The 15,883-nt window shown below is 44.6% G+C and overlaps 1 protein-coding gene across 1 annotated transcript in view; it reads left to right on the forward strand.

Annotated features, from left to right (window-relative positions):
• Window positions 1–15,883, forward strand: part of LOC145391127 (cytosolic carboxypeptidase 6-like) — a 40,591-nt gene that overhangs the window by 19,556 nt on the left and 5,152 nt on the right. Inside the window, exons 5-13 of the mRNA XM_080265813.1 lie at window positions 203–423; window positions 1,177–1,289; window positions 1,589–1,641; window positions 2,847–2,950; window positions 4,094–4,208; window positions 5,541–5,652; window positions 13,442–13,533; window positions 14,014–14,124; window positions 15,349–15,458. Of these exons, the coding sequence (XP_080121939.1) occupies window positions 203–423; window positions 1,177–1,289; window positions 1,589–1,641; window positions 2,847–2,950; window positions 4,094–4,208; window positions 5,541–5,652; window positions 13,442–13,533; window positions 14,014–14,124; window positions 15,349–15,458 (1,031 nt within the window). The remainder of the gene's footprint in view (window positions 1–202; window positions 424–1,176; window positions 1,290–1,588; window positions 1,642–2,846; window positions 2,951–4,093; window positions 4,209–5,540; window positions 5,653–13,441; window positions 13,534–14,013; window positions 14,125–15,348; window positions 15,459–15,883) is intronic.

Genomic DNA, 15,883 nt, shown 5'->3' on the forward strand with positions numbered 1-15,883 from the left:
CTTTCTCTACCTCTCTCTCTCACTCACCCAGGACCAGGATGCCGCCGGAGAACGTGTACTACTACCACTCAGAGCACTACAGCAACCATAACTTACTGATATTCAATATTTTTACTCTTTCCTTTGTTCTTACGTAGTCTAATAACTCTCCCTCACTCTCTCTAACTCTCTCACTTTCTCTACCTCTCTCTCACATTCCCAGGACCAGGATGCCGCCGGAGCACGTGTACTACTACCAGTCAGAGAAGTACAGGAACCACTACGTGCTGAGTTTTGCGGTGTGTTTTGACGTGGAGAGTGACGTGTATCAGTTCGCCCTCACCTATCCCTACTCCTACTCGAGACTCAAGGCCTTTCTCAACCTTCAGGAGGCTAGACAACTGCCCTACTGCTGGAGACACGCCCTGGCCTATTCCGTGGTAGGTGGATAGATAGAGGGATAGATAGAAAGGGGACAAAATAAGGATAGGTGGAGCAGAAGTGATAAAAATGAAGACTAGAGATACTGAATGAGGAATAGAGGATAGGTCACACCCATATTGCCGGAGAAGCCCTGGCCTATTTGGTGGTACGTGGATAGATAGAGGGATAGACAGCTAAGGATAGGATAAGGATAGATGCAGCAGGGGTGATAAAAATGAAGACTTGAAATACTGAATAAGGAATAGAGGATAGGTGATAAGTCGACAAAACTGGGATAGGGGATAGACACATGGCTGGAGTAAAAAATTATAAAAATGAATAAGATTGACATACATACAGTAAATGAGTGGAAAGGGCTGGGAGATGGAGAGAGAGGAGGGATAGGAGGAACAGATTTAGTATAGCTGAATAACACTGAATGTATGAGAACAAGGGAAGAAAGGCGCTGTGGGAATTACATATACATACACATATACATCATACATACATCATACGTAGCTACATACATACATTTATACATCACTCGGACATACATACATACATATATACGTACATACATACATCATGCATGCATACATACAGTACATGCTTACCATACATACATAGACATCACACATACATACATCATTCATACAAACACACATCATACATACACGTAGCTACACATATATACATACATACACATAGACACATACATCATACATACACATACATCATACACACCTACACCTATACATATCTCCCCACAGCAAGGCCGGCAATGTGACCTGCTGGCCATAACCACCCCTGACAACTACGACCAGCAATTAGAGTCCCTCCTGGTTGCGGCCTCCGGGGTTAACAAGGCGGCCACCATGATGCAACCCGTAACCAAAGCCGCAGCCAAAACCGCAGCCGCCGCAGCAGCCGCAGCCGCAGCCGTCCCGCCCCCTCCCGCACCTCCCCCCGAACCGCCCAAAGTGGAGCAGGAAGAGGAGGAGGAGGAGGAAGAGGATGATGATGATGACGAGGAGGAGGAGAGTTTGGTATCCACTACGATAGGTAATTATTTTTCGACTATTATGATGATGATGATGATGATGATTTGGTGGAGGAGAAGGAAGATGATGATGATGATATGAGAGAGGAGAAGGAAGATGATGATGATGATGATGATATGAGAGAGGAGAAGGAAGATGATGATCATAATGATGATGAGGAAGAAGATGATGATGATGATGATTTGGTAGAGGAAAAGGATGATGATGATGATGATTTGGTATAAGAGAAGGAAAAATGATGAAGATAATGATGATCTGGTAGAAGAGAAGGAAGATGATGATGATGATGATGATGATGATGATGATGAAGATGAATTGACAGACGAGAAGGAAGATGATGATGATGATTGTAATGGTGATGATCATGATGATAATGATGATGAATTGAGAGAGGAAAAGGAACATGATGCTGATGATGACTGTAATGATGATGATGATGATGATGATTAGGTATTAGAGAAGGAAGATGATAACAATAATCAGAAGAAGAGATGATGATTATGATGATGATGATGGTTATGATGATGATGATGATGAACAGAGACTGGATTTCATAAACCAATTAAGCAGTTCAGTTCTCTTAAACATTCTCTCTCTCTCTCTCTCTCTGTCCCTCTCTCTCTCTCTCTCTCTCTCTCTCTCTCTCTCTCTCTCTCTCTCTCTCTCTCTCAAGCTATCCATATATTCTGACAAGCGTGTAATATGACTATAAATCAGTGTAAAGACAGTCTCTCTCTCTCTCTCTCTCTCCTTGTCTCCCTTCCTTCCTTTCTTCTTCTGTCTCCCTCTCTTCCTTCCTTCCTTCTGTCTCCCTTCCTTCCTTCCTACTGTCTTCCTTCCTTCCTTCTAATTTCTCCCTTCCTTCCTTCTTCTGTCTTCCATCCTTCCTTCGCCCTCTTTCTTCCCCCTCTCATTCCTCTATTCTCCTTTTTCTCTCCTTCGCCTTCCTTCTTTCCCCTCCCTCCCTATCCTACCTCCCCTCTCTCTATTTATCTATCTAACTACTTAACTACCTATCCATTCATCCATCCATCCATCACTAAACTTACGTCTTTTTCTTTTTACTTACCTATCTATCTGTCTGTCTATCTATCTACCTGCCTCTCCCTCCACAGTATATCTATGTAGTCTCTATATACCTACCTATCCATCTATCTATCTATTAATCTATCTATCTGTCTACCTGCCTCTCCCTCCACAAGTGTATCTATGTAATAATGTCTCTGTACACTCACCTACCCATCTATCTATCCATCTATCTACCTACCTACCTATCTATCCATCCATCTATCTCTCTACCCACCTACCTACTTACCTACCTGCCTCTCCCTCCACTGGTGTCTCTGTATACCTACCTACCCATCTATCTATCTTCCTATCTATCTATCTACCTGTCTATCTACCAACAGGTGTGCCTAAGAAACGTGTAGTGGTGGTTCTAGCAAGGGTCCACGGCGGAGAAAGTCCCACCTCATTCATAGTACAAGGTTAGTAGAGAGAGAGAGAGAGAGAGAGAGAGAGATACAGTAGACAGACAGATTGACAGAATGATAAATATATAGTTATAGACAGACCAGCAAATAAATAGACAGATAGACAGGCAGACAGACAGACAGACCAAGAAAGCTATATTTTGACAGATAATTAAAAGGACAGATAGACAGAGATAAACAGCAGACAGATAGATGGATAGATACTGATAGATAGAATGTAAACAAAAGACTAACATACTCGTAATTAAAGAACAATGAATATAATGACCTCCAGGTATTTTATATGTGGGCTCCTATGACCCACAGGTATCCACTCTTACTCCTGTCTCACAATTAACCTACCTTACTAACTCCTATCTCCCAATTAACCTATCTTTCTAACTTGTCTCCCAATTAACCTATCTTTTTAACTTCTGTCTCACAAGTAGCTAATCTAACTAACTCCTGTCTCCCAATTAACCTTATCTCGCTAACTCCTGTCTCCCAATTAACCTTATCTCGCTAACTCCTGTCTCCCAATTAACCTATCTCACTAACCCCTGTCTCCCAATTAACCATATCTCGCTAACTCCTGTCTCCCAATTAACCTATCTCACTAACTCCTGTCTCCCAATTAACCATATCTCGCTAACTCCTGTCTCCCAATTAACCTATCTCGCTAACTCCTGTCTCCCAATTAACCTATCTCACTAACTCCTGTCTCCCAATTAACCTTATCTCACTAACTCCTGTCTCCCAATTAACCTTATCTCACTAACTCCTGTCTCCCAATTAACCTTATCTCACTAACACCTGTCTCCCAATTAACCTTATCTCATTAACTCCTGGCTCACAATTAACCTATTTTACTAACTCCTGTCTCTCAATTAACCTTATCTCACTAACTCCTGTCTCACAATTAACCTATTTTACTAACTCCTGTCTCTCAATTAACCTGTCTCACTAACTCCTGTCTCCCAATTAACCTATCTTTCCCGTCTCCCAATTAACCTTATCTTACTACCTCCTGTCTCCCAATTAACCTTATCTCACTAACTCCTGTCTCCCAATTAACCTATTTTACTAACTCCTGTCTCTCAATCAACCTATTTCACTAACTCCCAATTAACCTGTCTTACTACCTCCTATGACCCTCAGGTATGCTAGAACTGCTCCTGGGTTCAAGTAGTGTGGCCAGCCTGTTGAGGAGAAACGTGATCTTCCTGGTGGTGCCCATGATGAACCCGGATGGAACCTACCTGGGCAATTACAGGTGAGTTGCTCCTTGGTAATTACAGGTAAGGCAAGTATAGAACGCGGCGCTAGTCACGAAGAAGTGCTAGGGTAAGGGGAAAAAATATCTTATAGTGCCCATGATGAGCCCCGATGGAACCTACCTGGGCAATTACAGGTGAGTCAAGGGTTTAATTTTCACGTTAACTTGAACGCACTGCTAGTCACGAAGAAGTGCTACGGTAAGGGGGAAAATATCTTCCTTGTAATACCCGTGTTGAACCCTAATGGAACCTACCTGGGCAATTATAGGTGAGTTGTTCCTTGGTAATTACAGGTAAGACAAAGGTTTAATCTTCACTTTAACTTGAACGCGGTGCTAGTCACGAAGAAGTGCTAGGGTAAGGGGAAAAATATCTCTCTGGTAGTGCCCATGATGAACCCCGATGACACCTAACTTGTTAATTACAGATCATTTAAGGTCACATCAACTATACTCTTTTCACATTAACTTAGCCTAAAGACGCTAAATAGGAGCCTGCACGTGGTGACATTGTGCATTGTAGGTGGTACAACTGCAATATTCAATTCAATCCAACCCAACCCAACCCAGTCCAATCCAATCTAGACAAACCCTAACCCAACCCAACCTAGTCCAATCCAATCTACACAAACCCTAACCCAACCCAACCCAGTCCAATACAACCTAGACAAACTTACCCTAACCCAACCCAACCCAATACAACCTAAACAAACCTAACCCAACCCAACCCAGTCCAATACAACCTATACAAACCTAACCCAACCCAACCCAACCCAGTCCAATACAACCTATACAAACCTAACCCAACCCAACCCAACCCAGTCCAATTAAACCTACACAAACTTACCCTAACTCAACCCAGTCCAATACAACCTAGCCAAACCTAACGCAACCCAACCCAACCCAGTCCAATACACCTCAGACAAAAGCTAACCCAACCCAACCCAGTTCGATACAACCTACACAAACCTAACCCAACCCAACCCAACCCAATCCAACCCCACACAGACCAAGCTAATCTAAGGTCCGTATTCTCTATGGGCAAGGAGGCTCCCTAACACCTCTTCCTTAACGATTTATTTTCCAAACTACTCATTCGTATCCCCTGGTTTGCTCCTTATGCCTTTTCAATATCAACACAGACTGCACGAATAACACAAGACTATTAACGGAGCAGAATCAGAAATAAATCGGTAAGGAAGAGGTGTTAATATGCTTCCTAACTCTCCTAAAATACCGCCCCTTACCTAATCTCACCTAACCTAACCTACCCATCTATCTATCTATCTATCTACTGCCTAACCTAACCTAGCCTAATCTAACTTGCAGATCAACTCTCATGGGATTTGACCTGAACCGCTCGTGGGGAGAGGCCAGTGAGTGGGGACATCCAACCACCTATGCCGTTCGCTCCCTTCTCATGCAACTGGACCAGGCGGAGGTAAAATAACGCAGTAACCCCTTAACGCCTCTTCCTTAGCGATTTATTCCACACATGTTCTACACCTTTCGCTCCCTGAGGTAAAATAACGCAGTATCCCCTTAACGCCTCTTCCTTAGCGATTTATTCCACACATGTTCTACACCTTTCGCTCCCTGAGGTAAAATAACGCAGTAACCCCTTAACGCCTATTCTTTAGCGATTTTCTCCACATCTTATTCTCTTCGCCTTTCGCAGTAACCCCTGAACACCTCTTCTTTAGCGATTTTTTCAACAAATTATTTTCTACGCCGTTCGCTCCCTGAGGTAAAATAAAGCAGTAACCCCTTAACACCTCTTCTTTAGCGATTTTTTCCCACACAAATTATTCTCTACGCCCTTCGCTCCCTAAGGTAAAATAACGTACCGTAGTAAACCCTTAACACCTCTTCCTTAGCGATTCATTCCACACAAATTATTCTCTTCGTCTTTCGCGCCCTGAGATCAAACAACGCAGTAACCCCGTAACACATCTTCCTTAGCGATTTATCTTATTCTCTACGCCTTTCGCTCCCTGAGGTAAAATAACGCAGTAACCCCCAACACATCTTCCATTGCGATTTATTTTCTACGCCTTTTGCTTCCTCCTTATGCAACCAAACCAGAGGGAGGTAATACAGCACAGTAACCCCTTCTTAACACCTCTTCCTTAGCGATTTAATGTGAGGCGGGGATACAGCAAGAACATTAACCCTCTGAATCAACTGACGCATTTGCTTGGCTATAACATCTAACTATATCGTAACGTCCAACACACACACACACACAACCAATTTTAACATACACTATATCTCTTGTTCCTTAAATCACACACACACACACACACACACACACACACACACACACACACACACACACACACACACACACACACACACACACACACACACACACACAACTTAAACATACACTAAATCTCTTGTTCCTTAAATCACACACACACACACACACACACACACACACACACACACACACACACACACACACACACACACACACACACACAACTTTAATATACACTAAATCGCTTGTTCAACAAATAATCAGAAATATACCCACATTTTTCACACTGATATTTACATTGGTTTCTTCCTATATCGTGAAGAGTGAGACAGACAGATGGACGGACAAACAGACAAAAGGAGAGAGACAGACAGACAGACGGAGAGACAGGCAAACGGTCGAACAGACAGAAGGACAGAGACAGACAAACTGACGGAAAGATAGACAGACAGACAGACAAAAGGACAGAGACAGACAGACAGACGGACGGACAAAAGCAAAGAGACAGACAGACAGACAGACGGAGAGATAGGCAGACGGACGAACAGACAAAAGGACAGAGACAGACAGACAGACGGAGAGACAGACAGACAAAAGGACAGAGACAGACAGACAAACACACAAACAAACAGCGGACAAAGAGAAAGACAGACATACAGACAGACAGCTGATCATCAAAACAAACTGACACACCTTCACCAAAACAAAAATAATAATAATAATAATAATAATGATGATGATAATAATAATAATAATAATAATAATAATTTTCATTTACCTTGAAGCTTCCATAACTTACCTTTATTTCCTTTACTCAGTTACATCTTTGAGTCTGAGAAAAAGAAATACAAAGACGAAATATAGGCCCATACAGATTATGGAAGCTCCCTAACACCTCTTCCTTACCGATTTATTTCTGAATACGGTTGGCTAATATCCTTTCATACGTTATTTATAGAGTATGGTGATGTTAAAAGGACTGAAAATGCTAAACTAATCCTAACACCTCTTCTTTACCGATTTATTTTTGCATATGGCTGGATAATATCCTTTTATATGTAATCTATAGAATATTGTAATGCTACAAGGCCTGATTACAGAAGAGGACGGTAGAGTGTAATAACCAAAACAATTCTCTTAGGAAAATGTGTTTGGGAGCTTCCTTACCTGACGAGAAAATGGGCAATAGATACAAAAAAATACTAGATAGATACGGGAGCTTCGGGGCTTTAAAATGGGACTTCGCTAAAATCGTTAAAGTCTACGGGAATGAAGCACCACGTTTCCGAAAATTATTAGTGTGCGACAGAGGGACAAGGCCGATCCCAGAGAAGCTCCCGCATCTAAAAATATATACTTAACACTTACCACCTTAAGGACGGGGAGAACGCATGGCCTGGAATCCACACTTCTCCTAGTTAGTTTCTTTTGTTTCCATTATTTTCTTCCTAAGTTTCTCTGATTTTCAATGTCTTTCTCGCATCTGTGGAATGAAGAAGAAAGTTAATGTAACCAAATTATTATTATTATTATTATTATTATTACTACTACTACTGTACTACTACTACTACTACTACTACTACTACTACTGTTACTACTACCACCACTACTATTATTATTATTACTACTACTACTACTACTGCTATTACTACTACTACTACTACTGTTACTACTACCACCACCACTATTATTATTATTATTATTATTATTATTACTACTACTACTGCTGCAACTACTACTCCTACTGTTACTACTACCACTACTACTGCTACTACTACTACCACTATTATTATTATCATTATTATTATACCCCTTTCCTCCCTCACCACCATCCCCCCCCCCCTCGTCTCTCTCTCTCTCTCTCTCTCTTCATCACGGGTCAAGGGTCATGAGGTCAGCTGGTCTGGTCGGCGAAGGAGGGGCTCGATCCAACGACCTTCCCCTCAGCAGACCATCATTGACCCCCCCCCTCTCTCTCTCTCTCCCTCTCTCTTTCTCTCTCTCATCATCACACTGCCAAATCTCCCCCCTCACCCTTACCCCCTCTTCGTTTTCTCTCCCTCCCCTCTCATGTCCACCTCCTATCCCCTCTCTCTCCCCTCCTCACCACCCACCCCCATCCCTACCCCTCTTCTATCACCATCATCATCTCCACTATTCCCGCTCCCTCACCCCATCCTTCTATAATCCTCCCTTCCTCCCCCTCCCCTTTTCCCTCCCCCTCACGGCTCACCTCACTCCCCCTCCCTCTTCTAACTCCCTCCCTCTAACATCATCGTCAGTTCCCTCACTCCCCTCCTTTTCCTTCTCCCTATCCTCTCCCCTTTCCCCTCCCATCTTTCCCCTTTCCCTCTCCCCTGCTCTTCTCCTCCCATCCTTCCCCCTTCCCCTCTCACCGACATCCCTGACCCTTTCCCTCTCCCCTTCCCCCTCTCTCAAACAACCCTGATCCTCTCCTACTCCCCCACTCTCCCCTTCCCCTAACCCTAACCTTCTTCCCTCTACCCTTCCCCCTCTCTCCCATTCTCCTTCTCTCCCCTTCCTCTTCCCTCATTTTCCCCTTCCCCCTCTCTCCCACACCCCTTCCCCTTCCCCTTCCTCTCTCCCAAACCCCTTCCCCTTTCCCCTCTCCCTCCCACACCCCTTTCCCTTTCCCCACTCCCTCCCACACCCCTTCCCCTCCTCTCAATCCTACACCCCTACTCCCTATCCTCTCCCATCTTTCCCCTTTCGCTCTCCCCTACTCTCCTCTCTCCCACACCCCTTCCCCCTCCTCTCTCCCCTCCCTTCTCCCTCCCGTCTCTCCACTCAGGCAGCCTCTCACAGCCTGCTAAGTCCACCATTACCATCACGTTCAAACTTACACCTCGAACCACTCGTAAAAAAACAATGAGGGAAAATGGACGGAGCTCTGGGGATTTTCCAACACCCCACCCCATTGGTCACTTCAGGAGCCAGAAAATTCTTAAGGAGTTTTTGAGACGTTTGATTTTCTCCTTTTTTCTTCTAATTCTTTTTCTTTTTTCTTCTCCTTCTTTTTCTTCTTCCTCCTCCACCTCTTCTTCTTCTTCTTCTTTTTCTACTACCTCCTCTCCTTCTTTTTCTTTTTCCTCCTCCTCCTCTTGTTCTACTACCATTATTACTTCTTCCTCTTCTTTTTCTTTATTCTTTTTCTTCTACTTATTCTTCGTCATCTTTTTCTTCTACTTCGTCTCTTCTTCATCTTTTCCTTCTACTTTTTTTCTTCTTCGTCATCATCACCTTCTTCTTCCTCTTCTTCGTGGACGGGAGATTTTAAAGAATTGAGGAGCATTTTTCTGGTGCCTAGGATTCTTTAGGGGATTTCCTGACGCCTCTTGCTTAGCGATTTAGTCCATAAATTACGTCAATATATTCTTATGTACCTGATGCAGACTCCGCCCATGTTAAAGCTATCTATCTATCTATCTATTGCCAGATGCCTTAATCCCGTAAGGGGTGGTCACAAACAAATCGCCTCCATGTCGCCCTGTCCCCCGCCATTTCACTGCCCTGCTCCCAGCTCACACCCCCCTCTCTCATATACCTCTCCCCTCCATCCCTCCATCTCATCCTTGGCCTCCCCCTTCGTCTCCCCCCCTCCACCTCACTCACATACACTCCCCTCGTCAGTCCCTCACTTTCCATCCTCTCCACATGGCCAAAGCGATATAGTGTAATTGCCAAACAAGAGAATTTTTCAGACTGGAGGGTGACTTTGACTAGTAACCAGGGAGACTCACTGCCTTCGTCTACCAAAGACACCTAACCAATTTCAGCTCGGTAGACAGCCATACTCTGATTGAAGGGTTAATTTGAATAGTAACCAAGGAGACTCACTATTTTCGCCTAACAAAGATCTTTTAACCCTTTTCAGCTCAGTCGATGGCCAAGTGTAGTCAGACTGGAGGGTGACTTTGACTAGTAACCAAGGAGACTCATTATTTTCACCTAACAAAGATCTTTTAACACTTTTCAGCTCAGTCGATGGCCAAGAGTAGTCAAAATGGAGGGTGAATTTGACTAGTAACCAAGGTGGCTCAGTAATTTCGTCTAAGATCCCTAACCTTTTTCAGCTAAGTCGATGGCCAAGAGTAGTCAAGACTGGAGGGTGAATTTGACTAGTAACCATGGAGACTCATTTCGGTAGATGGCAAAGTGTACTCTGAAGGGCAAATTTGACTAGTAACCAAGGAGACTCATTCTTATCCCCTACCATAAATCTCCAACCCATTTCAGCTCGGTAAATGGCCACGTGCACTCTGACTGAAGGGCAAATTTGACTAGTAACTAAGGAGACTCGTTCCTACCTCATAACTAAGGCCCATCAAAACTTCAAGCCAAGATTCAGTAATGATCCAGTTCCGTCAGATGAGAGAGAGAGAGAGAGAGAGAGAGAGAGAGAGAGTCGACTTGAATGAGAAAATAATGACAAATGCTGACAACTGGGAGAGAGAAAAAAAAGTGTGTGTGTGTGTGTGTGTGTGTGTGTGTGTGTGTGTGTGTGTGTGTGAGAGAGAGAGAGAGAGAGAGAGAGAGAGAACCAGGCTATGACAGTCACATAAACCACCCTCACGGCCTTCTTACTACCCATTAGAAAGACGTCAGCTGTAAGTTCTGACCTTCTTGACCTCTTTTGACCTAATTTGACCTCTTGACCTAATTTGACTTCTTTTGACCTCTCGACCTGATTTGACAGCCCTGACGTTCATCTTAACCTCATTTGACCGCCTTGACTTTCATCTTGACCTCATTTGACCGCCCTGACTTCATCTTGACCTCATTTGACCTCTTTGACTTCATTTGACCCCACCTGATTTCATCTTGACCCATCTGACCGGCTCTTTGACTGGCTTTGTCCTTAAAATTCTCCTCTCTCTCTCTCTCTCTCTCTCTCTCTCTCTCTCTCTCGTCTTTCATAATACTCTCGCTTTTTTTTTTTTCTTTTCAGTGTTCCTACCAAACCCCTCCTCTCTCTACTTCCCTCCCTCCTCTCCACTCTTCCTTCCCTACCCTCCCTTCTCCTCCCTTCCTCTATCTCCCCTCCCTCCCCTCTTCCTTTCTTTGTATTCCCCTTCCCTCTCCTCACCCTCCCCTTTCCTTCCTTCCCCTCCCCTACTTTCACTCCTCACCTTTCTTCCTTCACTCCCCTCCCCTCCCTTCTTTTATCTTTCCCTTCCCCTTCTCCCTCCCTTTGTTTCTTTATCTCCCACTCCCCTCCCCTCCTCTCTCTCCCTTTGTTCCTTTATCTTCCTTTCCCCTCCCCCTTCCTTCCCTCCTCTGTCCTTCCTTATCTCCCTTTCCCCTCCCCTCCCTCCTCTTTCCTTCCTTATCTCCCTTTCCCCTCCCCTCCCCTCCATCCTGTTTCCCTCCTAATCTCCCTTTTCCCTCCCCTCCCTCCTCTTTCCTTCCTTATCTCCCTTTTCCCTCCCCTCCCTCCTCTTTCCTTCCTTATCTCCCTCTCCCCTCCCCTCCCCTCCCTCCTCTTTCCCTCCTTATCTCCCTTACCCCTCCCCCTCTCCTTCCCTTCTTTATCTCCTCTCCCCCTCCCCTCCCTCCTCTTTCCTTCCTTACCTCCCTTTCCCCTCCCCCTCCCCTCCCCTTTTTTATCTCCCCTCCCCCTCCCCCTCCCCCTCTTGATGACCCCTTAGCTCTTACTCTCGCAAGATTGAAAAACTTTGAAATGGCCTCTAAGATGACCTCCCTTCCCCTCACCCCCCTTTGACCCCTGACCCCCTCCCCTAACCCCCTTTTAACCCCTGACCTCCACCCCCTCCCCTCACCGTTCTATGACCTATGACCCTCCCCTGACCCCCTTTAACCCCTGACCTCCATCCCCTCCCCTGACCCCCTCTATGACCTTCCCTAACCCCTTACGGCATCTGACCCCTACCCCCCTCTGACCTCCAACCTTTCTCTCCTGACCCCTAACCTTCCCTCCCTGACCCCCTCTCTCCTGACCCCTAACCTTCCCTCCCTGACCCCCTCTCTCCTGATCCCTAACCTTCCCTCCCTGACTCCTGACCTTCCCTCCCTGACCCTCCTGACCCCTAACCTTCCCTCCCTCACCCCCTCTTTGATCTCTGACCTTCCTTCCCTAAGCCCCCCTGACCTCTGACCCCTTTCCGACCTCCCCCTGACCTTCCCTGACCCCCTCTCCCGTGTGTTCTGAACCAGCCTTGTAAATCACACTACGACAGCGAACCTAACCTATCATAAACAAAATAAATCAATTAGGAAAAGGTGTTAGGGAACTTTAGGCAGAATAAGGCAGTACTGAAAGGATTTATGTACCAATGAAGAGGACAGCAAGATTTAATAAGATATAATGAACAAAAGATATAAAACTAAAATAAATAATCTAACCTTATGTAATCTAACCTAATCTATCATAAACAAAATAAATCGATTAGGTAAAGGTGTTGGGGAGTTTTATGCAGAATATGGCGACACCGGAAAGATTTATATAACACAGAAGAGAACAGTAAGGCGTAATAAACAAAACAAAACATATAATAAATAATCTAACCTTATCTAATGTAATCAAAGTCATAAACAAAATAAATCACCATGGTAAAAATGTTAGGGAGCTTTGTTCAGAATATGGCGAAACTGGAAAGATTTAGGTAACACAGAAGACGACTGCAAGGCGTAATAAACAAAATGAATAAATTCTATTGCCAGACGCCTTAATCCCGTAAGGGATGGCCACAAACAAATCGCCTCCATGTCGCTCTGTCCCCCGCCATTTCACTTCCCTGCTCCCAGCTCACACCCCCCTCTCTCATATACCTCTCCACTCCATCCCTCCATCTCATCCTTGGCCTCCCCCTCCCTCTCTCCCAGTCCACCTCACTCACATACACTCCTCGTCAGTCTCTCACTCTCCACCTAATCTAATTTTATCTAACAACCTAACCTGACCTAGCATGACCTTATCTTCCCCCAGTGGTGTGACCTTGACCTGGTACTGGACCTACACGCCCATACGTCCCTCCTCGGCACCTTTATCTATGGAAACTCCTATGATGACGTGTACAGGTGAGCTCTTAATTAAAGGTGTGTGTGTGTGTGTGTGTGTGTGTGTGTGTGTGTGTGTGTGTGTGTGTGTGTGTGTGTGTGTATTTTTAATAAGACTTGCATGAGTGAATGAAGGTGTGGAACTTTTTTTTTGCGCTGGGATTCATTGTGTGTGTGTGTGTGTGTGTGTGTGTGTGTGTGTGTGTGTGTGTGTGTGTGTGTGTGTGTGTGTGTGTGTGTGTGTGTGTGTGTGTGTGTTATTTTACATACTAGTGATCCTATTCATCATCATCACCACCAAAGCCTACCATCACCACTATTCTTGTCCATAGGATGGATATAGTCTTATGTATGGTGGTGAAAGTTCAGTAAGAATGATGACGAAAATAATAATAATAACAATAGTAGTAGTAGTAGTAGTAGTAGTAGTAATAATAATAATAATAATAATAATAATAATAAAAATAATAATAATAATACAGTAATTCCCTTTCTCCCCAGACACGAGCGTCACATTGTCTTTCCCAAAATGGTCAGTCACGCCTGCGAGGATTACTGCCACCACAACACCATATACAACAGAGATCCGGCCAAGGCGAACACAACACGAAGGTGAGGCGGAGGGTGCGGTGGGTGCGGGGAGAGCAGATTCCGAACCCCCTATACTCGTCTGGTATGGAAGCTCCCTAACGCCTTTTCTAATCGATTTATCTTACTTATTACATCAGACACGAAGGTGAGGAGGAGGAGGATGCGGTGGGTGCGGGGAGGGTAGATTCCTTAGCCCGTATACTTTTCGGGTACGGATGCTCCCTAACACCTTTTCCTAATCTATTTATTTTACTTATTACACCTTCCTGCCCTCCTGTGCGTTATATAAATCCTTCCAATATCACCATACTCTGCATAAAGTACAAACGATATTCACCAGCCATATCCAAAAATAAATCGCTATAGAACAGGTGTTAGGGAGTCATGGCTGATTCTTATATTACACAACTTAATTCTCTCGTGTTGTGCGGACGGCTCTTTCAACGTTATCAGTGTCTTTCCTGCATCTTTTTCCACTCCCATAACTCCTCTTCGTATTTCATAGTGTCTTTCCTTTATACCCACTGATTGCATGGTTGTTTATACTCCCTATGCCTTAACCCTGCCTCTCCTGCCTAACCCCTGCCTCCTGTCAAACACCTGCCTCTCCTGCCTAATACTTCCTCCCTCTGTCTCATCCCAAGCCCTGCCTCTCCTTCCTAAACCCTGCCACATCTGCCTCACTAAAAATCCTGCCTAACCCCTACCTCCCTCTGCCTCACTATAAGCCCTGCCTCTCCTGCCTAATGCTATTTCTCTCTGCTTCACTATAAGTCCTGTCTCTCCTGCATAACCTCTGCCTCTCCCGTCCAATACCTCCCTCCCTCTGCCTCACTGTAATCCTGCCTAATCTCTGCCTCCCTCTGCTTCACTGTAAGTCCTGCCTCTCCTTCCTAAAAGTCTTACCTCTCCAACCTAACCCCTGCCTCCCTCTGCCTCTCCTGTCCAATACCTACCTCACCTGCCTCACTCCAGCCCTGCCTCCCTCTGCCTCTCATCTCCAATACCTACCTTACCTGCCTCACCCTAGCCCTGTCTAACCCCTGCCTCTCCTGTCCAATACCTACCTCACCTGCCTCCCTTTGCCTCTCCTGTCCAATACTTACCTCACCTGCCTAACCCCTGCCTCCCTCTGCCTCTCCTGTCCAATACCCACCTCACCTGCCTCACCCCTGCCTTTCCTATCCAATACTTACCTCACCTGCCTCACCCCAGCCCTGCCTAACCCCTGCCTACCCTCCACAGATGGGTGTGCAGCCACCTGAGCGACGCCACCAATGTATACACCGTTCAAACATCCATCTACGCCTACCAGAGTCCAAGAGGCTATCTCGTGCCTTATACTGAAGATCTGTGTATCCTTTAATTGCAGGTCTATCTATCTATCTATCTATGTCTATCTACCATTTTATATTTATCTGTCTATCTACCTTTATATATTTAGCTTTCTACCTGTCTATCTATATGTCTGTCTATCTACTTTTTTCTATTTATCTATCTACCTATCTATCTATGTCTGTCTATCTACCCTTTTCTATTTATCTATCTACCTATCTATCTGTCTGTCTATCTACCTTTTTCTATTTATCTGTCTACCCATCTATCTATCTGTCTATCTACCTTTTTATATTTATCTTTCTACCTATCTATATATCTGTCTGTCTATCTACCTTTTTCTATTTATCTGTCTACCCATCTATCTATCTGTCTATCTACCTTTTTATATTTATCTTTCTACCTATCTATATATCTGTCTATCTACCTTTTCTATTTATCTATC

Source organism: Coenobita brevimanus, chromosome 2 (assembly GCF_032717465.1).
Source record: "Coenobita brevimanus isolate Jiangsu-jjx chromosome 2, ASM3271746v2, whole genome shotgun sequence".
NCBI classification, from domain to species: domain Eukaryota; kingdom Metazoa; phylum Arthropoda; class Malacostraca; order Decapoda; family Coenobitidae; genus Coenobita; species Coenobita brevimanus.